General features: G+C 36.5%; 1 protein-coding gene across 2 annotated transcripts in view; it reads right to left on the bottom strand.

Moving 5' to 3' along the window:
• Nucleotides 1–2,172: 2,172 nt before the first annotated feature.
• The window catches only part of ALCAM (activated leukocyte cell adhesion molecule), a 207,829-nt gene continuing 188,258 nt past the window's right edge, over nucleotides 2,173–21,743 (bottom strand). For both annotated transcript variants that reach the window (XM_008706619.2, XM_008706620.2), the window contains 2 exons: nucleotides 6,106–6,221; nucleotides 2,173–4,623 (listed from right to left, as the gene is read on the bottom strand). In XM_008706619.2, the coding sequence (XP_008704841.1) occupies nucleotides 6,134–6,221 (88 nt within the window). In that variant the 3' untranslated portion in view covers nucleotides 2,173–4,623; nucleotides 6,106–6,133. The remainder of the gene's footprint in view (nucleotides 4,624–6,105; nucleotides 6,222–21,743) is intronic.

Here is a 21,743-nt window from a genome sequence, read left to right as displayed (position 1 = left end):
CTGCTCTCTGATAATGCAAGTTTTCCCAAAGAATCCAATAATGTATTTTGAGCCTCTGTGATGTTGAGACCCTCATTTATTTCTTTGTAGTATAGAGTTTATACAATTAGGTTCATTTGTACAAATTTCATTGCAACTATTCAGTCCAGTATGTGCTATCCTCCCTGTTTGCTACACTTAGGAGTGCCTGTCACCAAATATCATGACTATTTTAACCACATAGCTATTTAAAAAACATTTTGTAGTCCTCCAGAAAATTCCTTTCTGATAAGCAAATTCTGTGTCCTCCCTTCCAGCCAAATGGGATAAAACAGCCCACAAGTCTTGTGTGTGTGTGTGTGTGTGTGTGTGTGTGTGTGTGCACTCATGCACACACATACATACATGTGTAACTGATGTCTTTTCTCTCATTCAGCTGCTTGGCCATCACAAGGTGAAACCTTTTCCAGAGCTAGCTAATAAAAAGGGACAAGATAGATAACTTGAGAACGGAATCTGCTTTTGGAGCTGTCTGCCTGTGTGTTCATTCTCCAATGAATATTTGTGCATTTGAGGAGCATTTATAAGGAAAAATGAGAGAACAGATTTGGGGAAAAAATAAATTGGATTATGATAAGGATGATGAATAGGTGAAGACAGCATGCTGGGGAAAAAATGAGCTCCCTTTTGGACTTCGTATTTCCCAAATACAGTGTGTTATTTTAAATATTTTTTAATAATTTTTATTTTGCTATATTAGTTACTTATTTTTTATGAGGAGCGCCTGGGTGACTCAGTTAAGTGTCTGCCTTTGGCTCAGGTTGTGATCTCAGGCTCCTGGGATCGAGCCCCACTTTGGGCTCCCTGCTCAGTGGGGACTCTGTTTCTCCCTCCTGCCCCTGCTCCTGCTCTCCCTCTCAAATAAATACATATTACTTTATATATGAATTACGTTAGTTACTTAAGGGGATCAAGTAGGTTATTTAAAATAAATCTTTTTGGTAGCCTCCCTGAGCATAGATATAGATGTTTGTTCTTATAATAGAGACAATAAACAATATAGTAAAGAACTTGGACTTGAACATAGGTCCTGGTTCTATCACCTCCTGTGCCTGTGATCATAGATAAAGTTACTGACCTTGTCTTCATCTGTAAAATGGAGATAGTGCCTCTTGTGGCAGGATGTTGAGTGGATTAAAGTGAAACCATGTAAATACGACATCAACATAGCACCTGTCTCATAATAGGTATTTAGTGTATGACAGAAATATGTGTATGGTTAAAAATGTAGTGTGACATATATATATATATATATCACATGTATGTTATATGTGCAAATGTATGTCATAATACTTTTAAACATATATGCTTTAAAGAGACACATCTAATAAAATACCCAATCATCCAAATACAGTTGAAAATATTATGATTTGAATATCTTAGGATAATTCTTTAAAGATGACACTACCCTTTCATGTGTCGATGATTATTTCCCAATTTTGCATCTTATGAAAAGAAGGATTTATTAAAGAACTTTGGGGGCTATAGTAAACTATTACGAGCATGGCCTTTAGAATCAAATCAGGTTCAATATCCAAGTTATCTACTTAGAAGCTAAATGTATTTGAGAGTTATGGAACCTCTCTAAATGTTAGTTTTCAGCTATTAAATGGGGGACATTTAATACTATTTACAACTATTAAGGATTAAATAAGGTAATGTAGGACAGCCCTAGCACACAGTATTGGCTCCATGAATATTAATCTCTTCCTCTGATGTATACACAGCCGGCTTTATCTTATTTTGAAGGGAAAGCATTTCTATGAAAGTTCATGCCTAGGTAATTGCAAAGGGCAAGCTGAATGGTGTGTTAATGGTGGAAGTAAAGAAATAGGAGAGTGTCCTCTGAATTCCGTTTCTAGGACAGCTGCATGGGGCACCCACAATAAGGACAAGCTATCACTGAAGAAGGAGACACACACATTACGGAACCAATCACCGTCGAAATCTAGGACTAGATAAGGTGGACCGCCGGACACAACAGGAAGGCACGGGCGACTTGAATCTGCCGCATTCCCGGTCCCGCGCTATGGGGAGTCACCAGGAGTGTCGCCCCCTCTTTAACAAGGACGACTACTTTCTACACATAAACAGCCTAGTTTAGACAAGAAAAAGACAGCTGTGAGAGAGATGTGAAGACATATTTCATCTTTATTATCTTTGAGGCATAGACGGGTATGTTAATCCATTTCCACATACACAGATAGGAAGCGAAACTGCAACTGGCAAAACCTGTGTCCTGTTGCCACAGAGTTCACTCGGAGAGATGCAGCCTCAGAAGTGAGGATGTGCGTTATCTTCCTTCCCGGCCTCGCTGCGCACACGGCTGCCGATACACAAACCGACTTCGCTTTTTGGCCACGCGCTGATTCAATAGCGATAATGCTGGCCCCCTTTTCCCCGGCAAACTTTCTGCTTTCCGTGCAGAGCTCTGAGTTTTGAAGGTTCTGTTCTCTAGGTTCTGACAGCTGTTTTTGGGCTTAGTTAAGTATAGCAAGTGGAAGCCAAGAAATAACTGTAGTATTACCCTCTCTATTGTGACGTTGCTTCTTTCCGTAAATATATCTTAGGAGTTAGACTTTGAATCTTTGATCTCCCACACCAAAAGAAAAAAGAAAAGAAATATTTATAGGGAAGCAATTTCATTTTAGTGTTCATGGTTTATTGTGGAAAGCAGGTGTTTAAAAACTTTAGAATTTCTTTAACAAAATTCTAAAGAGAAAAGAAAAAAAAAGAAATCACAGTATTTACAGAGATAACAGAATGGCTTAGCCATGCAAAACAAGTAACTTTGGTTTTTCCCCTTTCACTTTGGTTTAAATATTGACCAAGATTCAATTTTTTTCCTGCCAAATAAAACTTGAATAAATCAAAGTTTAGAGGCAAAATATCATATTTTCTTTTTCCCCATAATATTTTATACAGCATTGAGTCTAGTAGGATATTTTCTGTATTTAATCCGTAACAGTGCACTATAGGAAGCTTTTATTAAACTGAGTCACTACTGCTCAGAACAATAAACAGTTTACTAAATGTACAATAACATGTGTTTCTAAATAATGCAGAAGTGGCAAAATATTATTCCCAATCTCCTTCTGACTTTATCTTCTATTTATTTTTCATTGCCTTCATAATTTGTATTCCATCAGTTTAAAACACCAACACCAGTTTTCCTTTTCCTCCTGAAGAATACAGTTCTTTACCTGGAAATCTGATGGTTTTTTTGTTTTTTGTTTTTTTTTTCTCCTGTAAAGTTATGTAAATCCTGGGACAAAAATGGCTGTGCAGGGCTCTCCCAGAAACCAGGCTTCTGCTTGAAAGAGCAAAGTTTAAAAGTCTAGTCACAAGTAGCTACTGGCCCTCATCCAGTCTACTTCAAAAAGTTTCCAATTTATACTACCACCCTAAAAAGTTCCTCAAGCATAAAACATGTTTATAAAGTTACAAATCTGAATGTAACTAAAGATACATAGACATTTTATTATTACACTTTCATGTACTGCTTGATAAATTATGTACCAGTTAAAAACACTAAATTATCTCAAGGTGCATTCAATATCTGTAGCGTAGTTAACAAAAACACACACGAAAAAAATATATATTCTATATTCTGTGGAAAATAACACAGCTTTGATAATGACCACTGTTAAAAATCTCCAATTCTGACTGGTATCTTTTTTAAAGGAAATAGGTATAATTTTAAGGCAGTGGATAACCCAAAGGATTTAACACCAATTTTTAATTACAGTGATTTACATTGTGATCTATGAAAATGGGAATGTTGTCCATGATTTTTCCAAACTGTCTCTCACACATTGGTTTTCTTCCTTTTGACAGAAAATAATTTATTAGCAGGTGTCTCTAAAGGTAAGCGCTACCCAAATTCAGTGTTACGTCTTGTTTAGAATAGGCAAAATCGTCAGTTTGGGAGTACCATTATTATGTGTGTGTGTCCATATGCATGTGTGATTTACTTCTGAGAGTCAGCTGGTGGTGCGTGCGCAGAATCAATTCGTCTACTGCTTATCAGTCTGACTCTCCGCCTCCCCTCCCTTGTGATAAAAAAATCACAGCTTTTGAATAGAGCAATGTGTGCGTCCCCAGTCTTCACAAGCTGCCACCTTTGGGATTTAGGTGCTTGCAAGAAAATTTGGGGGCATTACTGATAGCAATCAGAATCAGAAATGTTCCTGCTCAGATTACCCATATAAACAATTGAAATAAAAACATTACATTATACATCAGATTAACAGCAACTCCCAGAACAAAGCTTACAGTGTATAAAAATAGCTACGTAAAAAATTTACATAAAAGGCAAACCAAAAAGAAATCCTCAGTGCAGACATTTACAGAAAAAAAAATCAAACCAAACACAATATATGACCTATTATCATGGCTGCCAAAACTTGTTTTTGTTTGTAATTTCATTTCATTGTTTTACTTGAGATAATTCTCTAAAATCCTGTGACAGCTTGGTAGAATGAACTGCTTAATACTTGAACCATGAATTGCTGTCAATGTCTTTGTATATGTATTAAATACAATCCACGTTCATGCTTCAATTGGTCTATATAGTTTTTTTCTCTGAAATGATGAAAAAAAACACGATTTAGTAAGTTACCATAGCAATCATTTTTCACCATCAACAGATGCTTTGTACTAAAAGTGATAGGAATTACTTTTTAGGAGCCTTTCATAAAACTCCATTGTCCCTGAATCCATCTGTAGCCCCAGGCATTGTTGTTGCCCTTCTATAAATAATTTTTTGGAATTGTTGAGAGTCTTTATTTTTATGAAAATTGCTTAATTCATATGAAGATTAGAGGTTTTTTTCAGGAAAATATTTCATTCCGTAGGTTTTGTCTTTAAGCTTAATTTTTGCGAATTCACTCTATCTAATTTTGAAGAAAACAGAAGGCAAAATCTATGTTTAAAAAGGATTGAGGAATGAACTCTACGGAGGCAGAAAAAAACAAAGCAGGCGGGGATGCTGCCTGCCTGGCCTCCGATGGACAGCAGGACAGGGAAGGAACCGAATTCTCACTTCTTTCACCCGATCCATTTGAGGTCTTGCTTTTCAGATTTTAAAAATGTCTTATTTCAGTTATTCTATTTTTCTTTCCTGTGTGCATCCTTCCAATTATAATTCTTTCCCATGCTTCCTGCCTTGGGTGACCCACTCAGATTGTGACTTGTGCTTTATTTATAATGAACCAAAGTTTTACTGTGGTTGTTGGGGATTTTAACATCAGATGAGCAAGCTACAGCAACAGTTATTCTCAAGGACACACAAAATCATTTGTCCAAATGGCTTCTCTTTCTGGCTGGCTCAAGAGAACATAAATAAAAATGAAAAGCTCAAATTCCAAGTGGCAATACCATGGAAGACTTCTTTTTGAGATTGTCTTTAAAAACCACACTCATATAGCTATTATATATAAATATATGCAATATATGTAACATTCATATATCCATCACACACATGCATGTATGTGCACATGTAGATACATATATGTACACACACATATATAATATGCATACTGTCTACAAAAGTGTTTGTGGGTCTACACAAACTTGTTAGGCTTTTCATGAAAATAGTTTGGGAAATGGCTGCATATATACATGGACACTTGTTAAGGATTAAATCCCTAGATTAAAATTTTTATAATTAAAAGGTATTCTCATAATTGCTTTTTAAAATAAATTCGAAGTAATAGAATCAGCTCTCATCCAAGCAAAATATCAATTTATAAAATTAAGCTTCTTCGCAGTCAGCAAAATTTTTGGCATCAGAATACAAAATGCTAATTGATGGTTACAATCCCAAAACTGACTTAATTATTCAGAGGATCATGGTTATTTTTGAGAGGATGGGGAGACCACTGAAATTCCACCCTTCTGAGAACACCTTTCTGAGTCCCCCAAGTGTCCTCTGCAGGAGCTCTCCTCCTGTTTCGAAAGCAGCAATTCTGAAGTGTTTTAACATCAAGGCTTTCCCTTTCCTGTCCTGGTATATGTCATACTTGCCTGGGAATTATTTCTAGAAACCTCACACAGCCTACCCACCTGGACAACAATTAGAACAGTTTCTCTCTTAGGCTTCTGTTTTGTGATTGTTTTCTTCTAACTTTTTGTTTTCCTCCAGATTACCAAGGTCCTTATTTACATGTTTTGATGCAGTCCTGTTAAGAAAATTAGATAAATATCATCATGTTGACACACGCGCATTTAACTTTGTTCTTTTTTTTTAAACTTTGTTTTTCTTCTCAATTTTAGGGTTTACTAATGCATCTTCGAAAAGCGAACGTTTTACATCTAACACAGGCAAACCAGTGCAGCGAACAGTTCCACAGCAGCGAGCCTTGACTGGTAACAGAACACATTCCAGTGCCATTACCTTGGTAGTGGAGTTGCATTAAATACATGGCAGGAGAAAAAGCAATCGATTATTTTGAACACAGACTATACAAACTTAGTTGCATCATGTTTTTGGCTGGGTTATTTTTCTCTCCACTTTCTGGGACATAATTATTATCATTGAATAATCCAAATTTTCCTTTTGGGTAGAAACTTGCTACAGAACTTTTCTGAGGGAGTTTTATTAGGGCCTTTCCCTTTTAGCATTCCCTCTTATGCATCCAGATTGAGCGAATGCCCTGTATCTTGCTTTATCAATTGTTTTATCGATTACATCAAAAGCAAGAGTAGAAAGGGGCCCAAGTGTATGACGGAACACTGGCAGCAGAAGCTAACGCAGCAGAAGCTAACGCAGCTCTCAAACTGTGGCCCTGGACCGGCAGTATCACCCCCCCCCCCCCCCCAGAACTGGCAGACGTGGGAATCCTGAGGCCCTACAACAGAACAATGAAGACAAAAACTCTGGGGGGAGGGCCAGCAATCTGATAAACGAGACCTCCTGGTGGCTCTGTGGCATGCCCAAGTTACACACGACTGGGTTCTATCCTTTAAGAGCTGAAATCAGGTGTTCTTATGCGCACAGCTAAATTCCTTGGTTTTGGGACAACTCAGGAAAAATCGTTAACTGTATTTCAAAAAGTATACCTTTGGGTGCCTGGGTGGCACTCTTGGTTAAGTGTCTGACTCTTGGTCTTGGCTCAGGTCAGGATCTCATGGGTCGTGAGATCGAGCCCTGGCGTTGGGCTCTGTACTCAGCACAGTCTACTTCACATTCTCTCTCCCTCTTTCTCTGTCCCCCCTGCTCATGCTCTCCCTGTCTCTAAAATAAATAAATAAACCTAAAAAAAAAAAGTGTACCATTTCCTCCCTTCCTTTCTTCCCTTCCTTAACTCCCCCTCCTTCCCTCCCTGTCCTAAGCACATCAACAAAACCGCTGTGATATGGTACTTCAAATTATCATTGCCATAAAAGTCCTAGTAGTATTTCTATTTTTAAGAAAAAAAAATACATTATATATATCCAGATGTGTTAAGGAAACTGGGGAGAAAACTCCATTTTTCCCCTAAACGTAATTTTCTCCTAAAAGAATTTTTACAATTTAAAAATTTTTTTAACAGTTTTCCCCTAAAAGTATTTCTGTTATTGAAATAGAATTCCTTAAGTCATTTGCTAAGAATCACAACTTTACTAGAAAGAGATATGTAATGGTATATGATATATGTACGAGTGAGATAAAGACATATGGCTCATTTAAACTGGGACACTCATTATATTTAGCAGAAGTTTAATTTAATTTGTGTTTTAAAAATTCTTAGTTTAGCTTCAACTACAGCCTTCTAAGTCCATTCATAAGGCAGGAGAGCAAGCTCAAACTCTGCCAACATGACTAAGTGCTAAAATATGTACTAGAATTTTCAACAGACATTTAAAAATGTAAATAAGACATGTAAGTTTGATTCTATGTCTTGACTTATATCATAGTATCACATAAATATTTTCCATCTTGCAGTAATATGGTACATCATGGGGAATGACAACGTCCTTATCATATGTATTTTCCAGGCAAATGGAAGAATGAAGAAGATGGCCTCGTTTTCTCTCTCATATATTTTATATATAAAATATATATTATATAATAAAATATATGTAAAATAGTTTTATATATAAAGTGTAACATACATATGCTGTCTACATTATTTATATCACATTGTATGTATCACAGATAATTTGAGGTTTAGTCTCTTTAGCTAACACATCATCTAACTGATAACATAAAGTTTTTTAATAACCTCAACAGTAAAATGGAGGAATGGTGAATTAGGATGTTCTCTAAGGACTTTTTATAAAGCTTGAACTTTCTATGAATCTATGAATCATTTTCCTTTTAAAATAAATCTATGAATCCTTTTAAAAATGGTTTTGTTGGGGGCGCCTGGGTGGCACAGTCGGTTAAGTGCCCCACTCTTGGTTTCGGTTCAGGTCGTGATCTTAGGGATGGGAGACTGAGCCCTGCATTGGATTCCATGCTCAGTGTGGAACCTGCTTAAGATTCTCTCTTTCCCTCTCCCTCTGCCCCTCCCCACTGTGCTCCCGAGCACTCTCTCGCTCTCAAATACAATAAATCTTTAAATAAAATAAAAAGTTTGATTGGAGACTAACATCTACACAAGGTAATGTATCTATCATAAACACACAATTCAATGAATTTTCAAACACTGAATGCTTGACTGTAACCAGTACCCAGCTCAAGAAACAGAAGAGTTGCAGACCCGGAAGTCCCCCCATTATGCTCCTTTCCAGTCACTACCACCTTTCCAATGGTTACCACAATCCTGAATTCTCACAGAAAGCTTTACTTGTCCTTGTAATTTGTATATAAATGGAATCGTACCACATGTATTCATTCCCATCTGCTTTTTATTTAAACTCAAACTAATGTTTGTGACATTCACGGATAATGTTGATTGTAGCTATAGGTTGTTTATTCTCATTGCTACAGAGCTTATGACTGCGTGAACACATGATGATTTATTTATTTATTTTACTGGTGCTGGGCATTCTTGTTCTTTGCGGTATTTTACTTATACATAAGTTAGATCTTCTGTGTGTGCCCCACATGTTTCTTGGCTCTTACATGCCTCATCTATTCTTTTACCCTTTCTGCCCTTCAATCGAGGTGTTTTCTTTTGATCTGTATCCCAATTTACTTCTCTTGGGTTCTGCTGTGGCCAATCTGCTTTTACTTTTTTATTTTTTTAAAGATTTTATTTATTTGAGAGAGAGAGCGTGAGTGAGCACAAGGGGATGGAGGGAGAGAGCGAAAGGGAGCAGCAGACTCCCCACTGAACATGGACCCCAAGGTGGGGCTCAATCCCAGGACCCTGAGATCTTACTTGAGCCAAAATCAAGAGTCAGCCACTTAACCAACTGCACACCCTGCCAGTCTGCTTTTAAATTCATCCACCAAAGGCTTATTTTCAAATACAATATTTTTCTGGTCTAAATGTCAATTTGATTTTAAAATATTTTTAAAAAATCTTTTTTTTTTTTTTTAATTTTATTTATTTATTTGACAGAGATAGAGACAGCCAGCGAGAGAGGGAACACAAGCAGGGGGAGTGGGAGAGGAAGAAGCAGGCTCACAGCAGAGGAGCCTGATGTGGGGCTCGATCCCAGAACACCGGGATCACGCCCTGAGCCGAAGGCAGACACTTAACCGCTGTGCCACCCAGGCGCCCCTATTTTTAAAAAATCTTAATTATCTTTTCCATTCATCTCCTTAGACCATCTTTTCTTCCACATTCAATATATTATCTATAGTTACTTTAATGTCCTTGTCTATTTATTAACTACAATGTCCAAATCATGCATGGGTCTGCCTGTCTACTTTTTCTCTTGATTATTGATTGTATTTTCTTGACTCTTTGCACAGCCAGTCCTTTTCATTTTCCATGACACCGTCTATATAAATGAACTGTAGTGACTCCACACAAAGTTATTTTCCATCAGGTAAGATTTCTCTTTTCTTTGTTAAGCCGATAGGGTGAGGGGACAATGACTCCAGTTCAGTCTAGGCTTGGGCTGGGTTAAGGCTCAGTTGCAGTTTTAGTAAGAGTCTACCTTTGGTTTACCCCTATTCCTAAGGCATGGCCCTCTCAGGCTTCTTATTAAGATACTGGTAAGTCTCCCTTTCTTCAGCCCTTAAACACAGAAAGATCCAGCTCTTCCCTTGGAGAGTCTCCACCCAGATCTCTAGCCATCTGTCTCATGACAATTCAAGATGTGGCCAATCTCTTTCATCTCCTTGACTTGAGTATAAACTCCTTGAGAATAAACACTATGTTTATTTCTATTTTACCCACAGCACATACTATACTGACTGAATATGGTAGGCAACCAAAGGACATTTCTTTTACTGAATTGAATTAACCGACCTCATCACATCTCATATGTATTTCCTTCCACTGTTCCTCATGGTATTAGTGTTCACCAGTATAAAGTCCATACATACCCAGATGCTTTTTTACAGAAGGCAAAATAGAGAGAATACTATGTTGAAATGACAGTACTTAGGTGATTCCTTATTCCAGTCATTTCAAATAAAACTGAATAAAACTATATACATAAACACATACCCTGATTATTCTAAGTGCTTCTAACTATATATTCTAATAAATAGTAAAAACCATAATTTCTATAAGTCAGTACGCTATTGTGGTAAGCAAGGAAAGCCACATGAGTCTCAAAGCCTCTTCTCCCCTTTCCTTTTATTCTCCTTGCCTTGTCTCACCTCTCCGATTTTTCTGACATTCCTTTTCTCTAGACTTCTTTCACTATCTCTCCCTCTTACTCTTTTTTCTTTCAAACTCATTTCATTAACCACTATTCTTTGCCTTTAAAGTGAAAATTCCAACTTGTTTGGGGCCACTAGAGAGTGACATATAAAAGAGTCAATGTTCTGTAGGCATATTCTAAAAAAGAAAAATTTTTAAATTAAAAAAATTAGCAATGCAATAAATCAATTTTGCAATTTTGACTTTTTTAACTTTCTTTGACCTATATGGGAAGAAAGAAGTTATGGTATGGTTGAGGACATGATGGATTTCATAACTTTGAAATAAAGTATGGACTATTAGAAGCTCTGGTACCATTAATGATTAAAAAAAAAAAAAACCCACACCCTTGTGTTTTGTTAATCCTTACATTTATAACAATTATAAACTCTCAGAAAAATAAAGAATAAACTATTTGATTGTACTAGAGGGTGACAAAAAGAAAGTAGAAACTGAAGGACATTTGACCCTTATACTGGGTGAGCTCTATTTTATATAACTTCTCTTCTGATGTCACTTCCCAGCTGGAGAGACATAGGCTAATTAGAGCAAATACTGAAAATAAAGGGGAAAAAAATCTCAGAAAGAAGAGAGCCCGAGTGGTGAGAATCCCAAACGTGTGTAAACCACAATAAACTCCTTGGATGATCCCTAAACTGTGTGTGTGGAGGAGAGAAGTTTCACTTAGCCAAGCAGAAAGCAACAGCTGGGAAGCTTAAAAATGTGACATAGATTTAGCTACTATTGACACAAGGAAACACAGTTTGGAGTTGAATCTCACCAAACCAAAAGTCCTTGGCAAACATATCAATCTTTTGCAGAAAAGCCAAGCAAAGACTATGTGTTGAGTCTCAGTATTCAACCAAGACAGACATGACATATAAAACAAAATGTCACCTTCACAAAATCAAGGAAATCAGCCAGAAATCTAATTGTCTGCTAGGAAAAACAATCCATATCCTATAGAAGAATACAATGGAACGTGGAATCTCTACAACATATCACCCCAAAAGACTAATATAGGATAATAATTTTAAAAAGTTACCATACATTTGAAGAATAGAAAAATGTAATACAAAGTCCAGAGAATGTCCTTGGATGACACAGACTTTGGAAACAGCAGGGAAGAACTTCAAATCAGTTATTGTATTACATAGTCAATGACATAAAGACAAATGTGGTGACAGTGAGAGAACAGACAGACATCTCAGTGCAAAAAAATGTAAACAAAAACAATTTTACCACTTAAAACTACAATATTGCAAATGAACAATTCACTGAATTGTCTTATCATCAGATAGGATGTAGCAGAAGAAAGCCTCAGTGAACTTGAGGACAAAAAAACATAATATTACACATTTTGAAAAGCAGAAAGATGACAGGGAAAAGAAAGACCCTCAGTGACCTGTGGGGTAATACTGAACAGTCTAATGTATGTGTAATTGGAGTCCCAGTAGAAGAAGCAAAAGACAATGCGGCAGGAACTATATTTGAAGAAACAATGAAAAATACTCCCAGATTTGTTGATGTCCATTAACTTGGAGATCCAAAATGCTCAGTAATCCCCAAGGAGGAATGATACAAAGGAAAACACACCTAAGCATATCATAATCAAACTAACTGAAAGCAAATATAAAGAGAAGGACTTGAAAGTAGCCACAGAAAATTTGTGCAGAGGAACAATGACACGAATTACTGCTGTTTCATCAGGAAAAAATGCATAGCAGAGATAACCAACCATCTTTAAAATGCTTAAAGAAAAATACCTCAACTCAGAATTTTTTTTTATTAAGTTCAATTAGCCAACATATAGTACATCATTAGTTTTTGATGTAGTGTTCAATGATTCATTAGTTGCAGAAGGAGCCGAGATGACCTTCAACAGATGAAGGGATAAAGAAGACTTTGCTTGATATATACAATGGAATATTACTCGGCCATCAGAAAGGATGAATACTTACCATTTGCATACACACTGATGGAACTAGAGGGTATTATGCTAAGTGAAATAAGTCAAGCAGAGAAAAACTGAATGGGAACCCAGAATTTTATATCCAGTAAAAAGACGTTTTGAATAAAGGCAATAAAGACATACTAAATTGGATGAAGGAAAACTGGGAGAAATCATCACTAGCAGACCTGTCCTTAAAGAAGTCTTAAAGGAAGTTCTTTGGTTGAAGAGAAATGACACTACATGGAAACTCAGATGTACAAGAAAGAATGAATGCACATTATACACACACATATATATATATATATGTGGTAAAATAGAAATACTATTTATTTTTTTTAAGATTTTATTCATTTATTTGACAGAGAGAGAGACAGCCAGTGAGAGAGGGAACACAAGCAGGGCGAGTGGGAGAGGAAGAAGCAGGCTCCCAGCGTAGGAGCCTGATGTGGGGCTCGATCCCAGAATGCCGGAATCACGCCCTGAGTTGAAGGCAGACGCTTAATGACTGAGCCACCCAGGCGCTCCTATAAATACTATTTAAAACAATTTTTTTATAAAGACAATCAATCATTTAATGTGATATATACAGCATTATAAAAGACCCTTGAGACAGTATAATTTCACGGACACCTGGGTGGCTCAGTCTGTTACGTGTCTGCCTTCAGCTCCGGTCATGATCCCAGGGTCCTGGGATCGAGTCCCGTATCAGGCTCCTTGCTCAGTGGGGAGCCTGCTTCTCCCTCTGCCTGCCGCTCCCCCTGCTTGTGCTCTTTCTCTGACAAATAAGTAAATACAATCTTTAAAAAAAAATTATAATTTCATTTAATTTCCTCCATCCTTTTTGCTATTGCTGTCATATCCATTATGACTGCATATATTACATCCATCACACTATAATTGTGTGAAGGAGGTTAAATACATTTATAAAGTTTCAAGGGTTCTATATTATTACATAAGTAGATTGTTGTAAATTAAGAGCTCTTATGGTAATTTCTATAGCAATGACAATAAAAGAATACAAAGAGGTATAGTTAAAAGGCCACTAGAGAATTAAAATGTAATACTAAAATTTATTTTAATAACTCAAAAGAAAGTAGGACAAGAGGAAGAGAGAACAACCCGAAAACAAGTAGTGAGATGGTGGTCTTAAATGTAATTACATCAACACTTAAGTGTAGCTTGGCTAAATCCTCCAATTAAAAGGAAGACTGTCAGACTGTACTAAGCAAGCAGAATAACTAAATGCTACATTCCATGGGGATAAATTTTTTTCTAGAAGGTCCAGATAGTAAATATTTTGGGCAGTAGGCCATATGGTTTGTGTTCCAACTCTTCAACACTGGCCTCATAGTGTGAAACAATACAAACAGTATGTAAAAAAAAAAAAATGAGCATGGGGACGCCTGGGTGGCTCAGTGGGTTAAGCATCTGCCTTTGGCTCAGGTCCTGATCCCAGAGTCCTGGGATCAAGTCCTGCATCTGGCTCCCTGCTCCATGGGGAACCTGTTTCTCCCTCTGCTCATGGATGAATAAATAAAATCTTTAAAAAAAAAAAAAAGAAGAAGAAGAAAGAAAAGAAAAGAAACTAGCATGGCTGTGCTACCATAAAACTTTATTTACAAAATCGGACAGCAGCCTGAGAGTCATAGTTTGATCAACCTTACTGTATATGAAATGTGCTGTAAGTATACAAAAGTAGAAAATTGAAAATAGAAGGATAGAAAAAGATACACATGTAAACAGTAAGCAGTATATCTCTATTAATATCAGGCAATGTAAAATTCAACACAAGGAACATTACAGCAATAATGAGAGACATTTTATAGTTGTAACAGGTGTGATACGTAAGGAAGTCATAACAATTGTATGTCATTAGTGAAAACATAAAGCAAAAATTGACCAAATTAAAGGGAGAAATAAATAGACAAACACACAATCTTATTTAGAGAAGGTAATACCCCCCTGTCTCAGAAGCTGATAGAATTAATGGACCAAAATCCCATATGCACGATCATGATGAAGTAACAAGTACTGAGCTAGCTCTAGTATTGGAAGTGTATACTTATAACCCTCTTACATGTGAAGTAATTTCATATAATTGGAAAAAAAATTCTGTAAGGATAAGATGATATAAACAAACTATTATCTACCTTAATTTGACATACAGCTATAGAACCCTGTACCCATCAACCACCAAATACTTTTTTTTAAGTGTCCATCTAGCATCCACCAAGTAATACTGCATGGCTGCATGGTAGGCCAAAAAGAATAGATCTCAACGCATTTCAAAAGACTAAAAGCTTGTGAAAGCTTAACAAATCAGAAGTCAATGAGAAATGTTTGGAATTTAACAATGTTTGGAGTTACACGGCTCCAAAGAAACCAAAAGGAAATCTGAAAATATTTTGAGCTGAATGAATATGAAAATACAACATACTGAAGTTTGTGGAATTCAACTAACACAATGCTGAGAATGAAATTCATAGTTTAAGCATTTGTGTTATGAAAGAAGAAAGGCTAATATCAGTTATCTAAAGTTTTAATTCACTTTATGAAATTAGAAAAAGAAGAGAAAGTTGAACTCTAACTAGAATAGTAATCCTAAGGGCAAAAAGAATTAAAATTAAAAATAAGCAATAGAAATAAAAGCAAAACAAATAAAGTTATTTGAAATTATTAAGAAAATTAATTCTCTAAAAAGACTGAGCACGATAAAGGAACAAAATACAAATTAACAATATTAAAAAACAAAGTGTTATCTCTACAGAATCTGAATTCTATGGGTACCTTTTCTTTTTGCAAAAATGTCAACTTAGATGGACATTTAATATTCAATAATCAATCAATATAATTTACCAGAGTAAAGAATATAAGAAAACAGTATGGTTTTTTTGTACAAATAACATAGATGTAATGTAGATGTAGAAAGAACATGAGAAAATTCAACAGTAATTTGTGATAGAAACTCTGAGTAATTTAGGAATATTTCAAAAATTTCTTTAACCTATTAAAGGACATTGTGTAATAAGGAATCTGGTCTTGTCCCAAAAGAGGCCTGGGCTTTGTCCTCAGTTCCTGGGAAATAATCTCTAAATAGAATACTCTGAAAGCTAGGAGTGGCTTTCTTTTCCTGGTGGGCGTCTTTAATCACAGCTGATAGTTTATGCTGAGATGATGTCTCAAGATAGGTCCATCAACACCCAATGGCCTAAGAGTGGGGGCTGGCCACACCCGAAAGAGCAACTATATGATTTACAGCTTTAGGTCATGTGATATCAGTCTGATTTCTAAAGAAGAGTGAGGCTGGAAATTGAGTTTAACTACATGGCCTAGTAGTCAATCAGTAATGCCTGTATAATGAAGCCCCAGTAAAAACTGGACAGTGAATCTCAAGTGAGCTTCTGAGACTGGCCATACTCCATGTTTTCACTACACATGAATGGCAGCAGAGTAACATTCCTGAAGACAAAGGAAACTTCATATTTGGAATTTGCTCAAACTCTGCCCTATACTTCTTTTCCTCGGCCAATATCCATTACTTGTAATGAACATAAATGAGAGTATATTAGGTTCCAGTAAACTCTGTATTTCTAAAAATTGATCAAAGCTGAGCGTGGTTTTGGGAAACCCCTCAACTTGGATTGGTATCAGAAGCAAGGGTGTTCTTATGTAGACTCTCTCTAATTTTGTATTTGGACCCTAACTCCTTGCATCTGGGGTCAGAAGTCTTGGCAGTTGGAAGGACTGCACCTTAGCCTCACAGTTTGGCTAACTTTGCATAGGCATATATGAAAAACACAGAGCCAATATCATACATAATAACAAATATTGAACAGTTCTCTCCTTAAGATTAGAAATGTAAGGATTTCAACAGCTCTATTCAACATCGTATTGGAGGTCTCTATGAGTGCAATAAAGCAAGAAAAAGAAATATAAAAAGCATACAGAAGGGAAAGGAAGAAGTAAAATTATCTCTACTTTCAGATGAAATAATTGTTTACATAGAAATCTTAAGAAATTCACAAAACAACCAATAGAATTAACAGGCAAATTTAAGAAGATGGTTATACAGATTTCAACAACAAAAAATTAATCATATTTTTATATACTATTATAAAAATGGAAAATAAAAATTGCAAAATAATTGCATTTATAATAGCTGCAAAGGACATAAAGCATAAGAATAAATTTTGTAAGACATGTCAATATCTACATTATAAGTTATAAAATATTGCTAAGAAAAAATGGAGAGTAAATGGAGAGATATATGATGTTCATATGTTGGAAGGCTACATAAGAGGTCAAGTTTAAGATTAAAATCTACTCAAATTTATCTATAAATTCAAAGCAACTATAATCCCACAGAGCTCTTAATTTTTTGGTAGAAATTAACAAGTTGCTAAAATTTATATGAAAATGCAAAGAAATAAGGTTGCTAACTAAGGAGAACATAAAAGTTGAAGGACTTACATTATTACTACTACTAATATTATTATTATTACCACCACTACTACCACTAGTACTACAAATGTTCCAAGGTCAACATATGGTGCTGGAATTACCTGACAAATATATGTATAGGAAAAGCAAAAGCCAACCAAACAGACCACATTTATCTTACCTCAAATGTACAAAGTTTCTAGAAAATGACAGAAAAATATCTTTGCCATTTAGGGATAAGTAAAGATTTTGAAAAGTGAGCACAGATTTTGAAGAGTGAGCAAAGAAAGCACTAAACATAACAGGAAAAAGTTCCTAAATCGTTTTTCATTAAAATTAAAAACTTCTGCTCATTAAAAGACATCCTTAAGAAAAGAAAAAGAAGCCAAGTCACAGACTAGGACAAAACAGTCACAATGTATCTATAACAAAGGACTTTTATACAGAATATGTAAAGAACTCTTACATCATTCACAAAAAAACCCCCAAATACCAGTAAAATCATAAGTAAACGACTTGAACGGTCGCTGCACAAGAAATGATGACCAGTAAGTACATGGAGCTTAAAATCATTAGGTCTCAGAGAAATATAAATTAAAACCAAAATTAGATATAATTTCACACCTCCTGGAATGGCTAAATTAAACAGAATGACAACCCCAAATTTAGGCAAGGATGTGGAAGAACTGAAACTCTCAAACACAGCTGGTAGGAGCTGAGAACTGGACAACTACTTTGAAAAGCTGTTTGGCAATTTCTTATGAAAAATATCTACCCTATGACCAGCAATTCCATTTCTAGATATTAACCCAAGAGAATGAAAACATATGCCCACAAAAATGCTTGTATAAGGTTGTTTTTAGCCATATTATTCATAATAGCCCAAGCTGGAAACTATCCAAATGTCCACGAACAACAGAATGGATTAAAATAATGTGACATATTCTAACAGTGGAACACTACTCAGTAATTTCAAAAAATGAAATCATTAATACATGAATCCCGGGAACATTATGTTAAATGAAAGAAGCCAGGCACAAGAGAGTACATTCTGTGTAATTCCATTTATATGAGGCTCAAGATTAGGCAAACGTAATCTCTGGTGATAACAATCAACACGGTGGTTGCCCAAGGGAATGTGGATGGTGGGGCTGAACGGGAAGAGTTCAAGGGAACATTCTGGGGTGATGGGATGCTCTATTTTGTAACTGGAGTAATGTTCAAAAAGGTGTATTACATTTATCAAAGCAGATTTAATTGCACATTTATTGTAAGCATATTTTACCTTAACACAAAAACATTACACTGAGAAAAGCTAAAGCATATACGCCTTGTAGCAGGGATGGAAAGAACCAGGCAAAAGGTGCGGTGAAAAACTGCATACTATTTGTATTTCCCTTTCTATTTACTTTCCGGGTGGATATATTGGTCTAGAGACAGAGAGTAGCTTCTGTGGTTTCCTCAAGTTGTATTAAAAAGGAGGAGGTATCAAGGGGAAGGGAGTGACTAGAATTATCTCTAGGGAAGCTCTATTCAGGGCAAATCACAGTATCTTTGAATATATTTGTCCAGGTAAATCAGGCTGAAGATCACTGCTCACAATTACAAAAAAAGGGGTTGTTAGGGGTAATATGAAATATTTGTAGAATATGTTCATCAAGTGAGGGTTGAGTAACTTCAAATGAGTTGTTTTTTCTTATTTTAAAGTTCATGAAACAAAATAAAAAACCAGTAAGAAATGGTAAATGAAAAGCAAGCATTTCCCTTCTTTTCTTAATCTCTCTCCCCAAAATCGTAACAGCTAGCCCTGTCATAATGCCTTAATGTGCCCGGCAGTGTTCTACGTGTGGCATAGATAGGAAATTATTTCAGCGTTAGGGTATCTCTGTCTATATTCCATTGAGACTGATAAAATTGCTTGTGATCACACAGCTAGTAAGTAGCAAAGCCAGGATTCAAACGTCAGGGGTCTTGCTCCAGAATCATGCACCACGTTACACAGTTACACAAATATGCTAAGTGTTAACCACTGTGAAATGTACTCAATAGAAATAAGAGTGTGGCTGGTGGGGGAGGGGGTATTCATTGAGCATACATATATAAGATTTACATGCATTTATTATTAATTTTTCCATTTTTATTACTGAGACCCCACTCTCTAGCAGGGAAAAGCCTTTAAAAATGATTCCGATTACTTTGGCTTGGTTTGGAAATTAATGGGGTAAAAATGAATATAAAATGTAACTTTTTTTAATTTTGGAAAACTTCAGAGATTTGAAAGAATTACAGAGGTTAGAAATGCATCTACTACCGGAAGGGAAGACAAATGTATTTAAATCATTCTCTTCAGCAAAATATTTTTGGGTCAATTGATTTGAAGGACAAGTTTAAGCATTTATAAAGAGTGAGTACGTGGGTCAAAATTTTTATGGTTGTCTTAAACTTTCTTCATTGTTTGGCTTTTTTGTAACTTTAAATATGAGAGAAAATTTAAATCGTAGAATCACAATAACGTTGGAAGAAGCCCTAGAAAGGGGTGACCCTCTCGTCTAATCTGTGAGGCATGGAGAAAAGTCTTGGCCTTAGGGTCGGTGGGCCTGGATTCTCATCCTCATGTGTCAAGTCTGAGCTACAAGTCCTTGGATAAATACCTCCTTGGAAGCAAGCTTGCTCACCTATAGATTGGGGGTGCCAGGATCTGCTAAGCAGGGCCTCTGAGAGGGTAAATGTGATGGTGTCTAGGAAAGCCCCCCGCAGGTAGCACAGACTAACCAAACTGAGGAGAGTCACGTAGCTGCCACCCACAGTCACAGAGCTGGTAAGCAGCAGAAGGGAGTTCACACTTAGGTCTCAACTCTGTGCTGTGTTATTTCTGTAAGTACAGTGCCTACTAAGGGTTCAAGTTGCTTTTAAATAACTTTTCAGAATATTCACCAACTTTTTTGTGATATTTCCCTCAATATTATAGACTTGTTTCGAGATCTCCTTCAAAGGAGGTAGGAGACTAATATGGTGGTGTCTGAACAAAGTGTGCCTTCGTTTTAATACTTCAAAGTTGCTAAGACACTAGATCTTAAATGTTCTCACCGCAAAATGAGATGATAATCATGTGACGTGATGGGGGTGGTAGCTAACGCTCTGGCAGGAATCCTATCATGAGACAGAAATGTATCAAATCAACATGCTGTACACCTTAACCAGTGTCGTATGTCGACTATATCCCAATTAAAAAAATATTTAGTGGGGGATGAAGGAGGTCGGCAAAGCGAAGGAGGGTGAGAGTGGGAGGCATAAGCAATACATCACCATCTTGGGAGGTGGTATCATTTGAAAAGATAGAATGTTAAAATGGAATTGTACAGTTGAAAAACAAAAACAAAAGCCCCTTAAAATAATTCCCACATGAAAAAGTTCATGAAATTTCAGGTGTTTCAAAAGGAGGTTTATGTATAACAAATTTGAAAACTCTTCTAGAGGGAGCATGAGTAATCACTAACACTTCCTAGGTAGAGGGACATTTTCTGTGATTTCTCATTTATAGCAGGCCTGGCAGATACCACAGAAGGGCACCAAGGCTACCAGGATTGAAGACCGGGACCTGAGAGTGTGGAATTGCCACTTTCAGCAAACTGGCCGTTGACACCTGTGCAGGTAATTAAGTTCATATCCAAGAGAACAGTTTTTTTTTTTTTTCATTCTTCCCTGGTCACAGCTCTCAGCAGAGTGAGCTTCCTCCCAGGCCAAACTTACTAAAGAGTTAGAGGAGAGGAGGGCTCTAGTCCCTGCATCTCAGAAGAGCTGTCAGCATCTTCTGGGTTTGAAAAAGGAAAAGAAGAATAAAGAGTTGGTCTTATTATTACTACTTTCCATTTTATATCCTTTGAATTTCTAAGACTCTCCAAAGAAACGCTCCACTGAAATAGGGAATCCTTAAGTCCTCAGTAAAAATTTTTTTTTTCTTTTTCTTTTTTTTTTTTTAAGATTTTATTTATTCATTTGACAGAGATAGAGACAGCCAGCGAGAGAGGGAACACAAGCAGGGGGAGTGGGAGAGGAAGAAGCAGGCTCATAGCGGAAGAGCCTGATGTGGGGCTCGATCCCACAACGCCAGGATCACGCCCTGAGCCGAAGGCAGACGCTTAACCGCTGTGCCACCCAGGCGCCCCCCTCAGTAAAAATTTAAAAAAACGGCCTTTCCTTTAGGCCAATGGTGAATATGGGGACATCCATTATATAAACAATTGGGCAATTAATTAAACATAAAAAAAGAATATGCACAAGAACAGGATGCCACCTGCACGCACTCAGCCTCAGAATTCAAAGTGTTTCCTTAATGGGGGTAGTGTTGGTACAGCACATAGCCCGGCTCTCGGAACAGGGCTTCCATTCATGTTTGAAGAGAACACACTTGAAATTTAAATTTAAAAAAAAAAAAAAAGAGGAAAGAAATGCACGTATACAGAAAGCTAGAAAGATTTTAAAAACTGAAAATATTATATTTTGAAGCAAGCCCTTTCTTCTGGAAACATTTCAAGTAGTACCTAGCAGGAGAGGGGAGG

The sequence above is a fragment of the Ursus maritimus genome, unplaced genomic scaffold, assembly GCF_017311325.1.
Source record: "Ursus maritimus isolate PB19 unplaced genomic scaffold, ASM1731132v1 scaffold_4, whole genome shotgun sequence".
Lineage (NCBI taxonomy): Eukaryota > Metazoa > Chordata > Mammalia > Carnivora > Ursidae > Ursus > Ursus maritimus.
This window is presented reverse-complemented; position numbering and strand designations above follow the sequence as displayed.